The following is a 21461-nucleotide window of genomic DNA, read 5'->3' on the forward strand; positions in this document are numbered from 1 at the left end:
CTGTAGCTTTGCTTCTCGCAGTGAGGGAACCACTAGAAGGCCCTCAGAGTTGGACCTGTGTCCTCAGGCTGAACGATGGGGGTGGAGACTCTCCTTCAGGTATACTGGGCCAAGACCGTTTAGGGCTTTCAAGGTCAGCCCCAACACTTTGAATTGTGCTCAGAAACGTACCAGGAGCCAATGTAGGTCTTTCAGGACCGGTGTTACATGGTCTCGGCGGCTGCTCCTAGTCACCAGTCCAGCTGACCACTCACAATTGTCCCACCACCGCTTCCCAGGCTCTTAGCCTTCTTCCCCTGGGGGCCATAGCTGTCAACATTCCCTTTTTTTGGTGGGAAATTCCCTTATTCCAGCACCATTTCCCACTGCTATCCCAGATTGTTAGATAGCCGGTAGACTGTCCCTGGGACAGGTGGGGCTGCTGATCCCTTATTTTTGAGGCTGCTGATCCCTTATTTTCAAATCTGAAAGTTGACAGCTATGCTGGGGGGTTCCCCAGCTGGTGCCCCCCCTGCACTCAGTCAGTCCACGACGCTGAGCAAAGGTGCAGCACTTTCCCCACTGCTGCGGTTTCCGAAAACCAGCATTCAGAGGCATCAACTGCTTAGGCAAAGCACAGACACGGCGGCTGGCAGCTATTGAGAGCTCTCCTAAAGCCATCTAGGCTGGTTGTCAGAGGACTGTCGTCGTGGGACCCTGCGCACGGAGAATGCGGAGCGGCAGCCAAGATGTCAAGGCTGCCGACAGGTGTCTGCGCTCTCCCCGTCTGGGACAAGTCAAAGCAAATTCCTTTGGCTCCGGGAGGGTGGAGGCAGGCGGGCGAGGTGCAGGAAGCCTTGGGTGGATCGAAGAAGTGGGAACTGGAGTCGCAGTCGAGTCACCTGTTGATTCTGAAGCCTGGCCAAGTAAAGTATTATTGCCGGCTTCCACACAACTTAGGGACAAGAGCAGGCATAGGCAAACTCGGCCCTCCAGATGTTTTGGGACTGCAATTCCCATCATCCCTGACCACTGGCCCTGCTAGCTAGGGATCATGGGAGTTGTAGTCCCAAAACATCTGGAGGGCCGAGTTTGCCTATGCCGGGACAAGAGGGTGTATTCAATTAAACCTTACTCATGTGTAGATCTGTTGGAGCTGATGGGCTTACGGTAGCTCTCCCGGTCGTTGATTTCTATGGGGCTGCTCTAGATTATGGTTTCCTGGCACACAACCAAAGAGCCGACCCCAGTGGAAACAAAAATGAGCCAAAAAGTTATTCCTAGAATCTCTGGCAACAAAATGTGAGCCCAGGTTAAAATGGGCTGTGGCATTTTTGGCAGAAGCCTATGATGCCTGGCTTAGAAAATGCAACCTACTGAGTTCAGCAGGGATTACTCATGAGGAAGTGTATTTAGAATTGCCGGTTTAAATAAATGAGCAGCAAGTGTTCCTTTTTAAGTGATTAATCCGGCCTCTGTCAACCTGGTAGCTACCAAGGAGACACAGGTCAGATAATTCACTTTTTAAAAAAGAACAGATAATGAAAATGGTGAATGAAATTAACCTGCACTTTAAAAAGTGAAATATTTATGTTTTCATACTTTAGACAGCAGCGACCGTCCTAGCAGAGGAATCATCCCCTAGGTGAGAGAGATGAGGCAGTGGCGGTGGTTGGGAAAGACTTCCTTTTTAATACGACACACACACACAAACCTCTCTTCTGTATAACCAAGGAAAGCATGATGCCCTTCTTCACAATTTCTGTTTTTGCCTGAATGCGTATTTATGATTCACCGGCCAAGGTTTCATCAGCAGATACCAGGTTTGTGTCTGAAAGTTCATCTAGAAACCGCTGGGACTTTTAAGGTAGGGATGATGATGGGCTTCGCTTTCCAGTTGTTCCTGGACTACAATTCATAGAATCATAGAGTTGGAAGAGACCACAAGGGCCATGGAGTCCAACCCCCTGCCAAGCAGGAAACACCATCAGAGCACTCCTGACATATGGTTGTCAAGCCTCTGCTTAAAGACCTCCAAAGAAGGAGACTCCACCCCACTCCTTGGCAGCAAATTCCACTGTCGAACAGCTCTTACTGTCAGGAAGTTCTTCCTAATGTTTAGGTGGAATCTTCTTTCTTGTAGTTTGGAGCCATTGCTCCGTGTCCGCTTCTCTGGAGCAGCAGAAAACAACCTTTCTCCCTCCTCTATGTGACATCCTTTTATAGATTTGAGCATGGCTATCATATCACCCCTTAACCTCCTCTTCTCCAGGCTAAACATGCCCAGCTCCCTTAGCCGTTCCTCATAAGGCATCGTTTCCAGGCCTTTGACCATTCTGATTGCCCTCCTCTGGACACGTTCCAGTTTGTCCGTGTCCTTCTTGAACTGTGGTGCCCAGAACTGGACACAGTACTCCAGGTGAGGTCTGACCAGAGCAGAATACAGTGGCACTATTACTTCCCTTCATCTAGATGCTATACTCCTATTGATGCAGCCCAGAATTGCATTGGCCTTTTTAGCTGCCGCGTCCTCCCTTCATCCCCGGCCACGCAGGCTGGGGCTGATGGGAGCTGGAGTCCCGGAAACTTCCAATCCTTCATAAAAGACTTACTACCAAGGTCTCTCGCTGGGAGATCATTCAGGAACTGTTGGGCTTTTACGGCTGGCCTGTGTGAGAACAGTCTTCTGATACAATTTCTGAGGTTGCACATTTTCTCAGCTTCAATATGCGTTTGTGGTGTGCGTGAGAGAGAGGTGCAGCAGCAGGAATGGGGGACATTCCTGGGACACCCCCCCCCTTTCTGCTGCATGTAATGGACATCGGTAGCGACTCACAGCAACAATTACCTTTTTTTATTTCATCTTTTCCTCATGCCAATAAATTAAAAGGGGTCAGTGTGTGCGTGGGGAGGAATTGTGGGGTGTGTGTGCGTGTGTCGAGTAGGGTCTCCTGCAGAACCCATCAGGTCAGGATGGTCCCCACATTTGGCAGCAAGGCGGCGAGCTCCGACTGGACGCTGGGGAGTTGGCAGAGAGGGTTGCCTTGCAGGTTGAGGTGGGCGAGTTTGGGGAAGGCGGCGAGGGTGCGAAGGCCGGAAGGCTGCTGGATGCCTGAGGGAGAGGCAGCGGAGTCAAGGAGAACTGTGGCCAGAGAGAAGAAGAAGAGGAGTTTGGATTTGATATCCCACTTCATCATTACCCGAAGGAGTCTCAAAGCGGTTAATACTCTCCTTTCCCTTCCTCCCCCACAACAAACCCTCTGTGAGGTGCGTGGGGCTGAGAAGAAGAGTTTAAAGAAGAGTTTGGATTTGATATCCCGCTTTATCACTACCCGAAGGAGTCTCAAAGCGGCTAACACTCTCCTTTCCCTTCCTCCCCCCCACAACAAACACTCTGTGAGGTGAGTGGGGCTGAGAGACTTCAGAGAAATGTGACTGGCCCAAGGTCACCCAGCAGCTGCATGTGGAGGAGCGGGGAAGCGAACCCGGTTCCCCATCTTAACCACTACACCACACTGGCTCTCAGAGAGAGGGGGGAGAGGGGTTCCCCTTCCCCAAAGAGAGAGCATCCCTGCCCCACCCCAAGCGAACCCCACTGGCCCCAGAACCTGCACAGCACCAAGGATACGGTTGTTGCAGAGGGAGAGCTCCTCCAGGCGAGGGAGTGGGGGCAGGCCTTCCAGGGTCTCAATCTGGTTGTCGTCAGCCTCCAGCACCTGAGGCAAAACAGAGGAGGAGGAGCGTCAAGAGGAGCAAGGCAACAGGAACCCGATCCGTGTCCCCACCCCACAAGTCAGCCCGCAACCTGCAGCCCCAACTTTGAAATGTGGCTGTGGAAATTCAGGGGCCCATAAATGCAGTGGTCCCTTGGGTTAAGTACTTAATTCATTCTGGAGGTCCGTTCTTAATCTGAAACTGTTCTTAACCTGAAGCACCACTTTAGCTAATGGGGCCTCCCGCTACCGCCGCTGTGCGCTTTCTGTTCTCATCCTGAAGCCAAGTTCTTAACCCGAGGTACTATTTCTGGGTTAGCGGAGTCTGTAACCTGAAGCGTATGTAACCCGAGGTACCACTGCCTGGTGTTAAGAGCGGAAGAAGAGCCCTGAAGCAGTGGTGGACCTGGGGGGGGGGTCTCAAATTTCAGCCGTGCCACATGCGACACCAAAATCTGGCCCCTTTCCGTTCAATGTACCGTATTTTTCGCTCTATTGGACGCAGTTTTTCCCCTCCAAAAATTGAGGGGAAATGTGTGTGCGTCCTATGGAGCGAATGCAGGCTTGTGCCATAGCTGCGCGCAACCCCTCCGGCAGGGAGAGGCCGCATGGGGCTAAAGGGGAAGCCAAAACAGCGAGCGAGATGCATTTTTTTTCTTGATTTCCCCCCCTAAGAACTGGCCGCGCCCTATGGTCCGGTGCGCCCTATGGTGCGAAAAATACGGTAATAGCTGTGGCTTCCCCGAGGTTCTGCGCCCGGCGTGCCCTCTGCCGGAAGGCGTTATTGAGCCAAGGTGGGGGGGGGGGAAGGGCTTCTAAGGAAGGTCGGGGGTCCTAAGAGACGGGCACCCGTCGCTGGGCACTTGGGGGGTGGGACAGCCTCACCTCAAGGCAGCGCATCATGGCCAGTGTGGGGGGCAAGCAGCGGAGGAGGTTGTCCGAGATGTTCATGTGAGTGACCAGAAGCAGGTGCTCCAAGTGGCACAGAATGGTGAGGCCCTGGGGAGACGGAAATAAAACAGGGGGGGTGGTGGTGGAAGGAACATTCATGGGGAGTCTTCACACATCCGAGCTAATTCTCAACACACACACACACACACACACACAACCAGCAATACTCCTCTGCCGCCTCACAGAGCCTCCTAGGTCAGTCAGTTAAGCAGAATACTCTTAACCTCAGGGTCAACTCTATGATCTCTTGCCACTTAGAGAAGAGGAGCTCTGCTGAACTCCGTATGCGAGCATCTGAACTATGTGCCAATTCAAGGTGGACGTTTCTTTAAGAAGAGCCTCTTAGATCAGGCCAGGGGCCTGATTTGGTCCACCATCCCATCCGCCCCCAAGGGACGCGGGTGGCGCTGTGGGTTAAACCACAGAGCCTAGGACTTGCTGATCAGAAGGTTGGCGGTTCGAATCTCCGCAACGGGGTGAGCTCCCATTGCTTGGTCCCTGCTCCTGTCAACCTAGCAGTTTGAAAGCACCTCAGAGTGCAAGTAGATAAATAGGTACCACTCCAGCGGGAAGGCAAACGGCGTTTCCATGCGCTGCTCTGGTTCGCTAGAAGCGGCTTAGTCCTGCTGGCCACATGACCTGGAAGCTGTACGCCGGCTCCCTTGGCCAAGAAAGCGAGATGAGCGCCACAACCCCAGAGTCGGCCACGACTGGACCTAATGGTCAGGGGTCCCTTTACCTGTCCGCCCCCAGTGGCCAAACAGATGCCTGCCTGCCCTTAATCCATCTCACTGGGTGACTCCAAGTCTTGGAGGAACCAACAGGCAGGCTCAAGGAGTGTCAGAAGCCAGCCAGCCATAAATCACACGCCGTAAGTGGAGTTAACTCTATCAGTAAAAACAGGATCTGCACAGGAGTGTCAGGCCCAGTGAGCACTGCAATGCAGGTCTTGCCCCCTTGAAGCAGTTGCTGAGACTGAAGGTCCCCTCCTCTTCAGGGCTTCCCCCAAGCAATCTGAGACTATGCCTGCCTGGAGCTAACCTCTACTCCGCCCTTTTCATGCCTCTTCTGGTTCTGGAATACCAGGCAAGACGGGAGCTTGTTGCAGCAGGAGGGGGAGACACCCGTGACTCTTCACCAGCCAAACCCTTCTCTGCCTCCCTCCTCTCTCCTGCTCCATCTTCTGCCTCCGATTCTGGACTCCTCTCTGCCACAGACTCTCCCCGCTCACTAAACCCTGTTGCCTCCCCAGCTTCCAACATCTCCTCCTCCCCGTCTTCTTCCTCTGTCCGCTCATCGTTGTCCCACCACCAATCCCTGGGCTCTGAGCTGTCTTCCCCTGAAGGTTCCCTGGCTGGTTCCTCCCTCGTCCAACTTGTCCCTGACAATGGGACGTACCAGGACCTTGCCCCAAATCTCCCCACTTCCTGGCTATTTCCTGGCACTCCACACAGAATCCGCTCCCCTCCTCAGCCTCCTTCCTGGTCCTTTCCTCCTCCCCTGCTTTCCATCTGTCAGCCCCCACCCTCCCAGGCCTCCTACCCTCTGGGACAAGTCCACAACGCGGGCCTCGGCGTATTCCATCTTGAGGATGCTGTTTTCAATCAGGAATTTGCTGCGGAGGTCATCCAGGTAGGCCAAGCGCATGGGGTCAGCTGCCTGGGGAGGGAAAGTGAGAAAAGGAGAACGGAAGCAGAGGTCAGCGGGCATTCTCTTTTTAAAAAAAAATATGCTTTTTCTTAAGTTATCATTTTATAAGGTAAAGGGACCCCTGACCATTAGGTCCAGTCGTGACCGATTCTGGGGTTGCGGCGCTCATCTCGCTTTATTGGCTGAGGAAGCAGGAGTACAGCTTCCGGGTCATGTGGCCAGCATGACTAAGCCGCTTCTGGCGAACCGGAGCAGCACACGGAAATGCCGTTTACCTTCCCGCCGGAGCGGTACCTATTTATCTACTTGCACTTTGACGTGCTTTCAAACTGCTAGGTTGGCAGGAGCTGGGACCGAGCAACGGGAGCTCACCCTGTTGTGGGGATTCGAACTGCCGACCTTCTGATGGGCAAGTCCTAGGCTCTGTGGTTTAACCCCCAGCGCCACCTGTGTCCCTCAACCAGCAGGTGGGGGGCAGTAAATGCGGACAAGTGGGACCAGCAACAAATTGACGCAGTGCGGTTCATTGGGGTGTGCCTGTTCAGGGTTCCAGCCAGCCACGCCCTCTGTAAGGACACTCCATTCCGGACTCATCTTCCGCCCCCCACTCCAAATAAGTCTGTGAGTACGCCAGGGTGTTTCCCTGCTAAGTGTTATTTTTCAAACACTTCTGCAAACCGACTCTGCTGATGTAGAAGGGGTACAGGATAATTAATTCCGCTCTGCTCCCCCCCCCCCCAGCTCACCTTCAGGGTCGTAAAGTAACTGAGGGTCTCGTGTTCATAAACCAAGGGGTCTAAGGCCCGCATGAGGAGGATGATGGTCAAGAGACACCCTAGAGAGTGAGAGAGCACAAAAAAGAAAAATTGGAACTGGTTCCCCGCCTTAACTGAAGAGAAAAATTCTGTGCGGAGGCAAAGCTGAATTCTGTGACCCGCATTCACCTTCGTTTATTTATTCTGCACAATTTATTTATTAAATTTCCACCGCGCCTGTTCTTCCAAAGGAACCGAGGATGGCAAACAAAAACAATATGCGTTAGGGGGCAAAAGCAATTTTTTTTTTTTTAAAAAAACACCCATTTAAAGAATTACCATGCTTTTGCTAATCATAGGGTGATTTCCACCCCACTATACCTGACCGGGGGACGCAGGTGGCGCTGTGGGTTAAAGCCTCAGCGCCTAGGACTTGCCGATCGAAAGGTCGGCGGTTCGAATCCCTGCGGCGGGGTGCGCTCCCGCTGCTCGGTCCCAGCGCCTGCCAACCTAGCAGTTCGAAAGCACCTCCGGGTGCAAGTAGATAAATAGGGACCGCTTACCAGCGGGAAGGTAAACGGCGTTTCCGTGTGCGGCTCTGGCTCTGGCTCTGGCCAGAGCAGCGATGTCACACTGGCCACGTGACCCGGAAGTGTCTCCGGACAGCGCTGGCCCCTGGCCTCTTAAGTGAGATGGGCGCACAACCCCAGAGTCTGTTCCAATTCTGCATATGCATTCAGTGTAGTCGCAGAATATAGACACAGCAGTGCAACAGTTGCCCAAGGACATGCATCTCAAAATCCTGGTTCTCTCTCTCCCCCCCCCCCCACCAGAGGACCCCTGACCATTAGGTCCAGTTGTGGCCGACTCTGGGGTTGCAGTGCTCATCTTGCTTTACTGGCCGAGGGAGCTGGTGTACAGCTTCCGGGTCATGTGGCCAGCATGACCAAGCCACTTATGGCGAACCAGAGCAGCGCACGGAAACGCCGTTTACCTTCCCGCTGGAGTGGTACCTGTTTATCTACTTGCACTTTGACGTGCTTTCGAACTGCTAGGTTGGCAGGAGCAGGGACAAAGCAACGGGAGCAGGGAATCGAACCGCTGACTTTCTGATTGGCAAGTCCTAGGCTCTGTGGTTTAACCCACAGCCCCACCCACATCCCCCCCCCCCCGCCAGAGCGTGACACAAATAAGGCTGTAGAGAACATCCATGAACAGCCCAGAGACTTACACTTGTTCTCCGGTTCCAAGGCCTGCAATTCCTTGCAGGATTCAAGTTCGGACTGCAGTACTGTGGACTTCTCAGTGGACAGCTCACACCTGGGTCGGGAGAAGGAAAGTGAGGAGCTGGGAGGTCAAGGGAGATGGCCAACTCTTGAAAGAGGTGTGTGTGTGAGAGAAAGAGACAGACCAGTGTCCCCTCAGCCACCAATCTCTGAATGAAGGCCTATAAGCCATGGCAGGGGGTTGAATGAGATTATTCTTTGTGTCTCCTTCCAACTCTACAGTTCCACGCCTAAGAGAGAGGTCCTTGCCAGCAGGAAAACGAAAAATTACCATTGCAACTTGCAGTTCCTGGCATGACTAACGCTGCTCATTCCGCTGCCTCTGATCCTAAGTTCTCAGAAAGAGGAAAGGAGACAGAATCGTAGAATCGTAAGGGGACCCAGGGGGTCATCTAGCTCAACCCCCAGCAACGCAGGAATCGAAACTAAAGCATCCATGACAGACGACCTCCCAAACTCTGCTTGACAACCTCCAAGGAAGGAGAGTCCCGAGAGACAATGGAGTGTGCCTTTGGGGGGTGAAGTCAAACCGCTGGCTTTAGCAACCTCAAAGTGATCTCCCCGGGGCACAAGTGTGCTTGGAGGTCCCGGGCTGGCCAGATGACAAGACCGCCCCCCTCTCGGCCTGGCTGATGTGGTCCAAAGGAAAGCAGAGCAAGACATTTGGCATCAGCTTGGCTGCAGAAGTTGCCGGAAGGAGGTGTACAAGGAGCCTTCCAACTCCACTTCTGGTATGTGCAAGTGACCCTACTTTCCAGGGACGTCCCTGATTTAGGGAAGCCATCCCTGTTTCTGATTTGATACCAGAATGTTTTGCTTTTCCTTAAGGTAAAGGTAAAGGGACCCCTGACCATTAGGTCCAGTCGTGGCCGACTCTGGGGTTGCAGCGCTCATCTCGCTTTACTGGCCGAGGGAGCCGGCGTACAGCTTCCGGGTCACGTGGCCAGCAGGACTAAGCCGCTTCTGGCGAACCAGAGCAGCGCACGGAAACGCCATTTACCTTCCCGAAGGAGCGGTACCTATTTATCGACTTGCACTTTGACGTGCTTTCGAACTGCTAGGTTGGCAGGAGCAGGGACCGAGCAATGGGAGCTCACCCCATTGTGGGGATTCAAACCGCCGACCTTCTGATCGACAAGTCCTACGCTCTGTGGTTTAACCTACAGCGTCACCCGCATCCCTGGCTCAGTGGCTGGGCATCTGCAATTCCCCTTCTCTGCAGTCCTGCAGTGCCACCCACATCCCTTTTTCTTAGGATGTCCCTATTTTCATTGGAGGCTATGGAGTTATCCAACTCCTGAGCCATCTGAAGGCAATCCCATGTAGGGAGTCTTTTTAAAAATGTTTAATGTTGTATTATGTTTCTTATATATGTTGGCCTGTTGTCTTTGTCCATTCTGAAGGAAATCAGCCCTGAGTGCTCACTGGAAGGACAGATCCTGAAGCTGAGGCTCCAAGACTTTGGCCAGCTTATGAGAAGAGAAGACTCCCTGGAAAAGACCCTGATGTTGGGAAAGATGGAGGGCACAAGGAGAAGGGGACGACAGAGGACGAGATGGTGGGACAGTGTTCTCGAAGCTACCAGCATGAGTTTGACCAAACTGCGGGAGGCAGTGGAAGACAGGAGGGCCTGGCGTGCTCTGGTCCATGGGGTCAGGAAGAGTCGGACATGACTAAACAACAACAACAACAACAAAGAGGTATAGGGTGTCACGCTTATTCTTCAGGCTCCCCATCCCTGCTATGGGCTACCAGGCACAAAGATCTCCCTTTCTTGAACCCTCAGGGAGGGCACAACAACCTCAGTGGCGTGGGGTGCTTCGACCGTGGCAAAACCGCAGTGTGACAATGGTGTCACACGCAGGGTTGTTTGCAGCGACCGCATTTGACAGCCCCATTAACCCCAGAGCTGTGTCTCCCTTTCACTTGGGTGAGTCAGCTGAAACTCACCACTTCCTGGAGTCGCACTTATGAAACATCCTTCTCCCATCCGACCGCATGGCCCTGTTTTGAAGGACTCTTCCACACCACTTCCTCTCTTGGCAACCTATCCGTCGCCTCAGTTGAAAAGGGCATTTCTGGTCATGTTCCCAGGTCAACCCCAGCTGCACGAGGCGATTGCTGGTTTGCCAGAGAACGATGTCTTATAACAGACTCCCGGACGTGCTTACTCAGAAGTAAGTCCCACGCGCAGCCTTAAGGCGTGCAACTTCTTCCTACCGCAGCATTTGATCTATTACAAAATTACAAAATGTCCCTTTCCCCCAAATGAGCTAAAAGCAGGCCTTTTAGCAGGATCTCCACCCCGGAGCCATAATCTACACGGTTTGGCAGAATTAGGAGCCGGGCTATGATTAATAATAACTGCCGTTTATGTCAAGTGCTCCTAATTGGCAAAGTGCTTTGTAATTTATGTGTTGCTCATCCCCACAACTCTGGGATGCTGATTGCACGGATATTCCCATTTTATGGATGGAAGGCTGAGGCTGAGGAGAAGGGCGGAGTCCCGAGTTCCGCTTCAGCCCGCATCTCCCAAACCCAAACTCAGCCCCCTAGCCTCCCAATGCTCACCAATGTCTCCTCCCACCCTTTTCTATTTACTCACGTAAAATGTCACTGTGGTGGTAAATATACAGTGGTGCCTCGCAAGACGAAAAGAATCCGTTCCGCGAGTCTCTTCGTCGTGCGGTTTTTTCGTCTTGCGAAGCAACCCTATTAGCGGCTTAGCGGATTAGCGCTATTAGCGGCTTAGCGGCTAAGCGGCTTAGAAAAAGGGGGGGAGCGAAAAAAATCGCAAGACTCGCAAGACGTTTTCGTCTTGGGAAGCAAGCCCATAGAGAAATTCGTCTTGCGAAGCGCCTCGAAAAACGGAAAACCCTTTCGTCTAGCGGGTTTTTTGTCTTGTGAGGCATTCGTCTTGCGGGGCACCACTGTATACAATAAGGCACCATGAAAACAGAAGATAAGCAATGACTAGATATAACCAAGAAGATCTAAACACCCGCAGAGCCCTGCTGCCCCAAACGTCTGCAGGGGTCCAGCTTATTGTTGTTAGCCACTCTGAGCCTTGATTTGGCTGAGGAGGGCGGGATATAAATAATTTATTATTATTATTATTATTATTAAGCCTACCTTACGGGGCTGTTGTGAGGGGAAAATGGGGTCAGGGGAGAAGAGCAGCAGACACAATGGGTAGCCAAATTGGTGCCTTCCAGATGTTATGGAACGCTCAGCCCGGACACAGATCCAGCGCCGAGGGCCTTCTGGCGGTTCCCTCATTGCGAGAAGTGAGGTTACAGGGAACCAGGCAGAGGGCCTTCTCGGTAGTGGCGCCCGCCCTGTGGAACGCCCTCCCTTCAGATGTCAAAGAGATAAACAACTACCTGACATTCAGAAGACATCTGAAGGCAGCCCTGTTCAGGGAAGTTTTTAATATGTAACGCTGTACTGTTTTTAACACTTGATTGGGAGCCGCCCAGAGTGGCTGGGGAAACTCAGCCAGATGAGCGGGGTATAAATAATAAATTATTATTATTATTATTATTATTATTATTATTATTATTATTATGAACTACAACTCCCAGCAGCCAGCATGGTCAGGGATCAGGGATCATGGGAGTTGTAGTCCACAACATTGGCAGGGCACCATTTGGTCCAGGAGCCTCCAACCTTTTCAGGACCAGGACTCAGCTTTAATCCAGCCACGCATTTGGGGACCCATTTCTTAACCTTTTAGCGTATATTTGTGTGGCAATATTGCTCCAGTTGCGGCCCGTCTTGGATCAGGCCACGGGCCCAGTAGTAGGTCCTGACCCACCAACTGAGGACAAGCGTTGGGAGGCTATTTGTCATGTTCCCCTTCGGATGTTGCTGGGACTCCAAAACCCATCAGCCCCGGCTACCCTCACCAACACTCAGGGATGATGGGAGCTGGAGTCCAGAAACTTCTAGAGGACGCCATAGTTGGCCACCTTGGTGGGACATAAATATAAAAACGAAAGAGGCGTACCCTGTGGCTCATCTCCGGGAATTTACCCTGAAAACGGAGGGTTTGCTATTGCGGCAAGGAGCCATTTTAAGGCCTGCCCGGCCCGCTGTGACTTGGTTCTTATTTTTGAAAAAGGAAGTGGCCATCGTCAAGATGGGGCTCGTCCACCTGGCGAGGCAGCCTGTCTAGGAGAAGGAAAGCTCTGATCCTCAACTTCCGCTGCCTTGCAGAATAACTTCAGGAGAAGAAAAGGCTCGGGAGCAAACCCTACACAAATCTGGAGCGGGTTCTCTAATAAGATGGGTGGGTGGCTCCTTGTATGTCTCCTTCAGGCAACTCCTGCAACCAAGCTACCGGCAGGGTGGATAAAAATCAATTATATTTTTTTTAAAAAATGGATTTATTTATTTTTTGAATCAGATTTTAAAAATAAAATGCTTTTGGAGGCCCAAAATAGTTTTCTATTTAAGTTACATTATAGTCCAAAGGTTACTCATCAGGAAATAAGGATTTGTTTTAAGTTTTTCATGTGTGCTAAAACTCAGTCTAAGTTTTTTTAAAAAACAAAAACGTTTTACCGCATCAGTTAACAAACATGGATACATATGCTATAATGTTATTGCTTTAGTTAAATAAATTGTTTAAATTGTTATTAAGGAAATGACTATTTTTCTCCTTCCAATAAAGTACAGCAGAAAAGTTGTCCAAATATAAACAGTCAACTACCGGTAATCAAACCTCACAATAATTTCATAATTATCTGACTATGTATTTCTAATAGAATAACCAGATCAGTAATTTTTGATATAACTCTGAAAATTTATTATTCCAAAAATGAAACCTTCCTCTGCTTGTAAATATTAAGATGATACCAGCAAGAATGAGTTTTTCTGTAAACAAAAGAAAGATTTAAATCAAGTCTTACTGACTAGTGATTTAAATCGTGATTTAAATCAAATCCACCCTGGCTGGGCTGGCGCCAAATGTCTTGCTCTGCTTTCTGTTTGGAACACACCGGCGAGACCGAGGTGGGGGTCTTGTTCAGAGTTGTCAACTTTTCCCTTTTCTTGCGAGGAATCCTATTTGGAATAAGGGAATTTCCCTTAAAAAAAGGGAAATGTTGACAGCTATGGTCTTGTTGCCTAGGCAGCTCAAGACTCCATATAAACCACCCAGGCTTGTGGCCTGGTGAGGTCACTTAGGTGCAGCTAACACAGCCGTTTGGCTTCACCCCTGGAGGCGGACTCCATTGTCTCTCGAGACGGACAGATGTCAACAACGAGGTCCTCACTGCCACATATGATGGATCCTGGAAAAATGTTCTTTAAAGGTTCTTATGAACCAGCCCCTCTCTCCCCATGGCTTCAGTCCTCTCTCCTTGACAACTTACCTGAAAACTTGCTCCTCAGTGACTGAATCTTGGCTCCAGCAATCCCTGTGTCCTGTGGGGGGCAGAGAGGGGGGAAAGGGGTTAAATCGAGGTGAGGAAGTGTGGGGGGCACTGGGGAAAGGAAGCAAGCGGGGTCGCTGGCAGAAAACCCCCCACCTGAGAGGGGGGGGTCTCTGGGGAGAGCACTCCAATTGGAGAATAAAGGTAAAGGGACCCTTGACCAATAGGTCCAGTCGTGGCCGACTCTGGGGTTGCGGCGCTCATCTCGCTTTATTGGCCGAGGGAGCCAGCTGGTCATGTGGCCAGCATGACTAAGCCGCTTCTGGCGAACAAGAGCAGTGCACGGAAACGCCGTTTACCTTCCCATCGGAGCGGTACCTATTTATCTGCTCACACTAGTGTGCTTTTGAATTGCTAGGTTGGCAGGAGCAGGGACCGAGCAACAGGAGCTCACCCCGTCGCGGGGATTCGAACTGCCGACCTTCTGATCGGCAAGCTCTAGGCTCTGTGGTTTAGACCACAGCGCCACCCACGTCCCTCCAATTGGAGAATAGCCTTTTCCAGAGGTGTCCTGGGCTTTGAAGACACTCAAACTCAGGACGCAAGGGAGAAATGTGCTAAGAGGAAGGCACGCTTGGCAAAACCTCACCATGATCAGCTCCCGCCCGGAAACCAATGTGCCCACTGTGGAAGGACGTGTGGGTCCAGAATTGGCCTCCACAGTCACTTACGGACTCACTGTTAAAACCGTGTTTATGGAAGGCAATCTTACTCGGCTACAAGTGATCGCCAAAAAAGAAGAAGACGACAAAGTGGGGACCCTCTCAGCCCTTCTGGGACTCCCAGGAAGGGCCGTAGCTCAGTGGTAAAGCCCCTCCCTTGCAAACAGATGGTTCCAGGTTCGAATCCTGACATCTCCAGGTAGGGTTGCTGCCAGTCCGTGAAGACAATAGAGGTAGACAGACCAGTAGTCTGATTCAGCAGAAAGTCAACTTCTGATGTTCCTTAAAGCCCTGAACCGTTCTTGCCCCCCCAAACGCGTGAAAGGCCACCTCTATTCCTGTTGATTTTCTCCGGGGTTAAGAATGGGGTAATAGTTCCGCCACCCACAGCAGCCCAGGATTCTCTGTGTCGGCCCCCTAAATTGGGAAATCTCTTCTCCCGACAGGTGCACTGGGCATCTTCAAACTACACATTTCACCGAAATTGCATCTCTTTAATCAGTCAGTTCAAAGTATCCCCCTCTTCCTAAATCTGGTTCTTCCTCTGTGGGTTGTTTCCCAGTGTTAGTTCTACTCAGACCCATGGATATGAATAAATATTTGTTTTTTTAAAAAACCTCTTAAGGCAACTTCTTAAGGCCAATCTCTCAGACATAAGTGAGCCGCAAGAGCTCTTCTGACACAGAACCCGAGGGACACACACACTGAATTAAACTTCCACGTCTCAAATTAAATATACACAATACATTTGATAAAATATATAAAATACACAGTTATTAAATGTAATATATTTAATCATTAAATAAATGTAATACACAAACTGATGTATGCACTTTCAAAAGCAACACACGACACAAAAAATATAATTTTAAGGCTGTAAGGTGTTTTTTTCTTGAATGCTGCAGAGGGCCGCCAAAGGTTGGACCACCCCACTCTACAGCGTATTAGTTAGTCTAATACGTGTTAGTCCTGTCACAGAATCATAGAATAGTAGAGTTGGGTTCCCACATGGTCATCTAGTCCAACCCCCAACCACAGCTAAATGTCAATTATGCTGAGTAGCTCCAGCGGGTATACTCTCAAGTTTTTTATTTATTTATTCAATTTGTTTACTGCCCCTCATCCGCTGACCTCAGGGTGGTTCACAACAAGACTAGCACTGGACACAACCCATAATGCTTTGCGGTTGTAAACACCCCTGGGAACTTACGGTGCAGAGTGCGAAATACGTCTACTAAGTAAATACATTTTTAAAAAGGTAAAGGGACCCCTGACCATTAGGTCCAGTCGTGACCGACTCTGGGGTTGTGGCGCTCATCTCGCTTTCTTGGCCGAGGGAACCGGCGTACAGCTTCCGGGTCATGTGGCCAGCATGACTAAGCCACTTCTGGCGAACCAGAGCAGCGCATGGAAACACCTTTTACCTTCCCGCCAAAGTGGTACCTATTGATCTACTTGCACATGACGTGCTTTTGAACTGCTAGGTTTGCAGGAAATGCATACATACCTTTAAATACATACATACCTTTAAAAAGGACACACTCCTTCTGGGACTGGCCCTCGGCCCATAAGACGCGAAACGTGTGCTGCGGCCAGTGGTCATTCAGGGCAGAAGCTGGCAAGTCACAGAGCTGGGAGACGCCGTGATTTAAGGAAAACCGACACCACTGGCAGAACAGCTGCTTTCCCCTCACCTCACAGAATCAAGCGCAAAGCCCCTTCCCTCGTCACATCAAAACAGCCCCGGCTCTCACCCTCCTCAGACCTCAGAACCTGCTTTTAACTACTAAGGTTCATCGCCAAATAGCAAAGCTGCGGGGTCTCTGATCACGTACAGAGTGCTTTAACCTTGGCACCGAGCAGGGCGCAATCTGCACTGAAAGCAGCAACATACCACTTTTAAAACTGTCTAATTTTGGAAGAACAAAATTTTAATACGGAATGGGGTAAATTTATCAACGTCTCTTAAAAACCATTGCAAACAGTTAAAATCCTTAGTAGTGTTGGAATATCACCTGTAGCTTAACGGCGAATTTTGGACACGATGGAGGGGTAATAGATTTGGATTATCGTACAAGACGCAGGAGGAAATGATTAGCAATGGGACCCACAAAGCGGAGGAGATTCCCTGGAATCTTGTTTTTATGTTGTAAGCTGGATATGTGACTGTAAAATTTAATTTGATAAACCAAATAAATAAAATTCACACACACACACACTCATTCTATAAAAACTGTCATGGCTTCCCCCCCAAAGAATTCTGGGAACTGTAGCTTGTTAAGGAAGCCGACACACGTCAAATAAAACTCATTTTCAAATCTCCACGTTTGCCTGTTCCCCCCAAAGTGGAAGGTACACTTCAGGATGTTTCTGGCCCCCGACTCTCGCTGCTGAGCCCACGCACAGGGGGTCTGTAGGATACCCACATAAACCCAGGCCTGTTCCTCCCATCAGGAGTGCGCCAACGTACGACAAGTGGCGATTCGTCTCCAAACACAATCAGGTCGTGAGACGCCGGTGCCACCTAAAAAACGAGAGAGAGAGATAGAGGAAGACCCTTGGCTCTTGAGGACGTGAGGCGGGTGGCACCCAGGCCTCAATTTCCTCCTGTCCTTCCGAAACTTACTGCCACGGGGTGGGAGAAGGCCACTGCTAAGGAGGTGTCCTCTCGGCTGACGTAGACACAGCGAATTGTCGGTTCTGGGTCAGCTGTGGGAGCGACAGGAGAGACATGCAATTGGCAAGAACGACTGGGAGAGTTAGAGGGTCTTCAGTGCAGAAGGTGAATAAAGAATGGATAGTGTTTAAATAATATTTGAAAAATTGCTATGAGAGCAAAAATCTCCTGGCAGACCTTGAATGATTCTTGTAATCTATGATCAGAACCCTCCAAACTTGAAGCATGGGAAGTCCTATTAAAAAAATTTATAATTTGGCAGAATATTTGGATTGTTTGATATGTATATGTATATTTTGGAATATTTAATGTGATTGGATTGGATTGTTAAAGTGGAAAATCTAATAAAAACGAATTTTTTAAGAAAAGATTCTTGTAACGTATAGACAACAAACTAAAAGAATTCCCCCCTGAAGGATATTAAGGAAACAAAGTACAGTGGTGCCTCGCAAGATGAAATTAATCCGTTCCGTGAGGCTCTTCGTATAGCGGTTTTTTCGTCTTGCGAAGCAAGCCCATTGACAGCTTAGCGGATTAGCGCTATTAGCGGTTTAGCGGCTTTTAGCGATCAGCTGTTAAGCGGTTTATCAGCGGATCAGCTGATAAGCGGCTTAGCGGCTTAGGAAAAGGGGGGAAAAACCCGCAGGAACTCGCAAGACATTTTCGTCTTGCGAAGCAAGCCCATAGGGAAATTCATTTTGCGAAGCGCCTCCAAAACGGAAAACCCTTTCGTCTAGCGGGTTTTCCGTCTTGCGAGGCGTTCGTCTTGCGGGGCACCACCGCACAATGTTATGACACTGTGTAAAAAATAACAAATGAGATTCAGTTTTTTGAGAACAATCAGAAGCTTATTTTATCTTTTCTTAGCTCTACTCTCTCTTTTTTCTCTATTTTTAGCTGTATTTTTCTTTTTCTTGCGTATTATATGTGCATAAACTTTAACATGGTAAAAGTTTGTGTAAATACAAAGGGAAAGACAAATAAATAAATAAACCAAGCATTAAAAGCCTCCTGAAAGAGAGCTGGTTTCAGATGTCTACAAAGAGTTATATAGATGTTTAACTTTTTGACATCTGACGGGAAGGCGTTCCACAGGGCGGGCGCCACCACCGAAAAGACCCTCTGCTTGGTTCCCTGTAACCTCACTTCTCATAGAGAGGGAACCGCCAGAAGACCCTTGGAGCTGGACCTTCAGTTTTTTGAGAATAATCGGAAGCTTATTTTATCTTTTCTTAGCTCTATTCTCTCTTTTTTCTTTATTTTTTTGTTGTATTTATCTTTTTCTTGTGTAGTACTGTAACATGGTAAATGGTTGTGTAAATATAGAGGGGAAGAAAAATAAATAAACCAAGCAGTAAAAGCTTCCCTAAACAAGGCTGCCTTCAGATGCCTTCTAAAAGTCAAAGAGTTGTTCATTTCCTTGACATCTGGTGGGAGGGCGTTCTGCAGGGCAGGAGCCACCACCGAGAAGGCCCTCTGCCTGGTTCCCTGTAACCTCACTTCTCGCAGGGAGGGAACTGCCAGAAGGCCCTCAGAGCTGGACCTCAGTGTCCGGGCTGAACGATGGGGGTGGAGACCCTCTTTCAGGTATACAGGGCCATTTAGGACTTTAAAAGTCAGCACCAACACTTTGAATTGTGCTTGGAAACGTACTGGGAGCCAATGTAGGTCTTTCAGGACTGGTGTTATGTGGTCTCGGCGGCCACCCCCAGTCACCAGTCTAGCTGCCGCATTCTAGATTAATTGTAATTTCCGAGTCACCTTACTAAAACTAAGCAATGATGGTTCCAGGCGAGCCTCCCTGGTTCCTTGTTCTTTCACTTCTTGCAATAGGGCAGCTCTGCAAGGGGAACAGGGACAAGGAAACGTGCATCGCTTTCGTACCTCTGCCCAGGAGCCAGCGATGGTAGAACCAGGCGCTCTGGTCGTTTGGATCGGTGAAGAAGGCGTTCTGCACCAGCTCCAGCTCTGGGAGGGAGAAAGAAAAGTCAGGAGAAAGGAAAGTGGCGGAAGGAAGGGCCCTGGTGAACGAATCAGTCTCCACTGAAGAAGTAGCAATATTGCAATATGGTACATTCAGCTCCAGCATCTTAAAAAGCATCACTTTGCCAACAAAGATCCGTATAGTTAAAGCTCTGGTTTTCCCAGTAGTGATGTATGGAAGTGAGAGCTGGACCATAAAGAAGGCTGATCGCCGAAGAATGGATGCTTTTGAATTCTGGTGCTGGAGGAGACTCTTGAGAGTCCCATGGACTGCAAGAAGATCCAACCTCTCCATTCTGAAGGAAATCAGCCCTGAGTGCTCACTGGAAGGACAGATCCTGAAGCTGAGGCTCCAATACTTTGGCCAGCTCATGAGAAGAGAAGACTCCCTGGAAAAGACCCTGATGTTGGGAAAGATGGAGGGCACAAGGAGACGGGGACGCCGGAGGACCCGGAGGACGAGATGGTTGGACAGTGTTCTCGAAGCTATCAGCATGAGTTTGACCAAACTGCGGGAGGCAGTGGAAGACAGGAGTGCCTGGAGTGCTCTGATCCAGGGGGTCACGAAGAGTCGTACATGACTGTACGACTAAACAACAACACTCTGGTCGGTGTATGTCAACTTGATGGACTTTGGCCAGTTTAGCAGACATTCCATCTTTTCAGGTAATTCTGGTACCATATTTTTTCTTTGGGGGGTGTGAGATATTAGATTAAGGATCTCCTTCTGCAAACGCCCAGCATCTTCCTCAAACTACAATTCCAAGAACTACCGTATTTGGGGGGGGAGCCGGAAAGGTTTAAGCTGGTACAAATCCACTGCGGTGCAGTGGTTAAGAGTGCTGGATATGAGAGGTGCGGGTTCAAACACTATGCAGAATAGCTTGGTCGGTAGAGAACGGGATTCTCAGTCTCGGGGTGGTGGGTTCGAGACCCACGTTGGGCAAGAAGGTTACTGCATTGTGAGGGGGCAGACTAGATGACCACCATGGTCCCTTCCAACTCTACAATTCTCAATCCTTGCTCAGCCACAGACTTTGGGCCAGTCGCAGTTTTTCGGCTTAACCTACCTCAGAGGGGGATAAAGGAAAAGGAGGAGATAGATGATAGAGAGACCCTGAATCTGTCAGACTGGAGGGGATTTGATACATCTGCCGCCAGCAACTAGAACTTGGTGCTGGGTGTGTGTGTGTGTGTGTATCCAGCCAAGACCTTCAAACCCTGCTCAGGATCCGACCCCCTCCAAGCTGCCATTACTGTCAAGGGTTCAGATGGCGCCATTTTTCAAGCCTGCGGCTACTAAAGACATAAAGAAACTTTATGGTTTTGATTTCTCTGCTTGAGACTCATGGTTTTATGATGAGCTTCCTGCTAACTCTGTAGGCAGTCAGGCTACTCTATTGTTTCCTAAGGTATTTTGAAAGCAATTACCGTCCTTATTTGGATAAGGAATTAAGAACTAAAAGGGATTTCACGGTCTTGACTTTGGATACATTTTACATCTACTCGAATTACGAGTTTTTATACAGAAGCTGACAACCTTACAAAGGTTGGCCACTGAGGCGGACTTCATGTTGAAATGTGTCTGGGTATAATTAATTAATTAGTTAATTATTATTATTTACAGGGTGATTACTTTCGGTGGGCATTTGGTCTCTGAGGATAATACAGGAGAGCGTTCTTCACTTTTGTCTGCAGCCTACATTTCATCTTAGCGAATATTCAAAGGTTATTTTAGTGTTTGTGTAACCTACAATGGAGTGGTTTTACCTCAACTTGTTCTTTTTGAAGTTATATTTTGAGGAGAATGGAGCTTATTTCTATTTTTATGTGGTGGATCCCACAGCAATATCTCCAAATCGGGGTCCAGGTTCAAGTTTCGAGTATTGATTGCCAATCGGAAGGTTGGTGGTTTGAATACCTGCAGTGGGGTGAGCTCCCATTGCTCTGTCCCAGCTCCTGCCAACCTAGCAGTTCAAAATCACACCAGTGCGAGTAAATAGGTACTGCTGCAGTGGGAAGGTAAACAGCGCTTCTGTGCGCTCTGGTTTCCGTCATGGTGTCCTGTTGCGCCAGAGGCGGTTTAGTCCTGCTGGCCACATGACCCGGAAAGCTGTCTGTGGACAAACGCCGGCTCCCTCGGCCTGAAAGCAAGATGAGCGCCGCAACCCCATAGTCGCCTTTGACTGGACTTAACTGCCCAGGGGTCCCTTACCTTTTTTACCTAAGGATCACAAACTGCAAGTGAAGTCCGTTCCTCCCATCCCTGGAGGGAATTTGCAAGGAAGATTTAGCCTTAATCATCCTTGTTTTTCCTCCGCCAACCACCTCCCGCTGTTGTGGGGGCTGCCTCCATTAAGGCAGAGC

General features: G+C 49.8%; 1 protein-coding gene across 4 annotated transcripts in view; it reads right to left on the bottom strand.

Moving 5' to 3' along the window:
• Nucleotides 1-2818: 2818 nt before the first annotated feature.
• RABGGTA (Rab geranylgeranyltransferase subunit alpha) overlaps nt 2819-21461 on the bottom strand; it is a gene marked incomplete at its 5' end in the record, with an annotated part of 37432 nt that continues 18789 nt past the window's right edge. For all 4 annotated transcript variants that reach the window (XM_079951923.1, XM_079951925.1, XM_079951924.1 and 1 more), the window contains 11 exons: nt 2819-3091; nt 3608-3695; nt 4578-4691; nt 6186-6302; nt 7040-7128; nt 8280-8368; nt 13713-13764; nt 15960-16065; nt 16857-16958; nt 17061-17143; nt 18996-19079. In XM_079951923.1, coding sequence (XP_079808049.1) covers nt 2943-3091; nt 3608-3695; nt 4578-4691; nt 6186-6302; nt 7040-7128; nt 8280-8368; nt 13713-13764; nt 15960-16065; nt 16857-16958; nt 17061-17143; nt 18996-19079 — 1073 coding nt within the window. In that variant the 3' untranslated portion in view covers nt 2819-2942. The remainder of the gene's footprint in view (nt 3092-3607; nt 3696-4577; nt 4692-6185; nt 6303-7039; nt 7129-8279; nt 8369-13712; nt 13765-15959; nt 16066-16856; nt 16959-17060; nt 17144-18995; nt 19080-21461) is intronic.

This window comes from Podarcis cretensis (assembly GCF_951804945.1).
Source record: "Podarcis cretensis genome assembly, chromosome: 13".
Classification (NCBI taxonomy): Eukaryota; Metazoa; Chordata; class Lepidosauria; order Squamata; family Lacertidae; genus Podarcis; species Podarcis cretensis.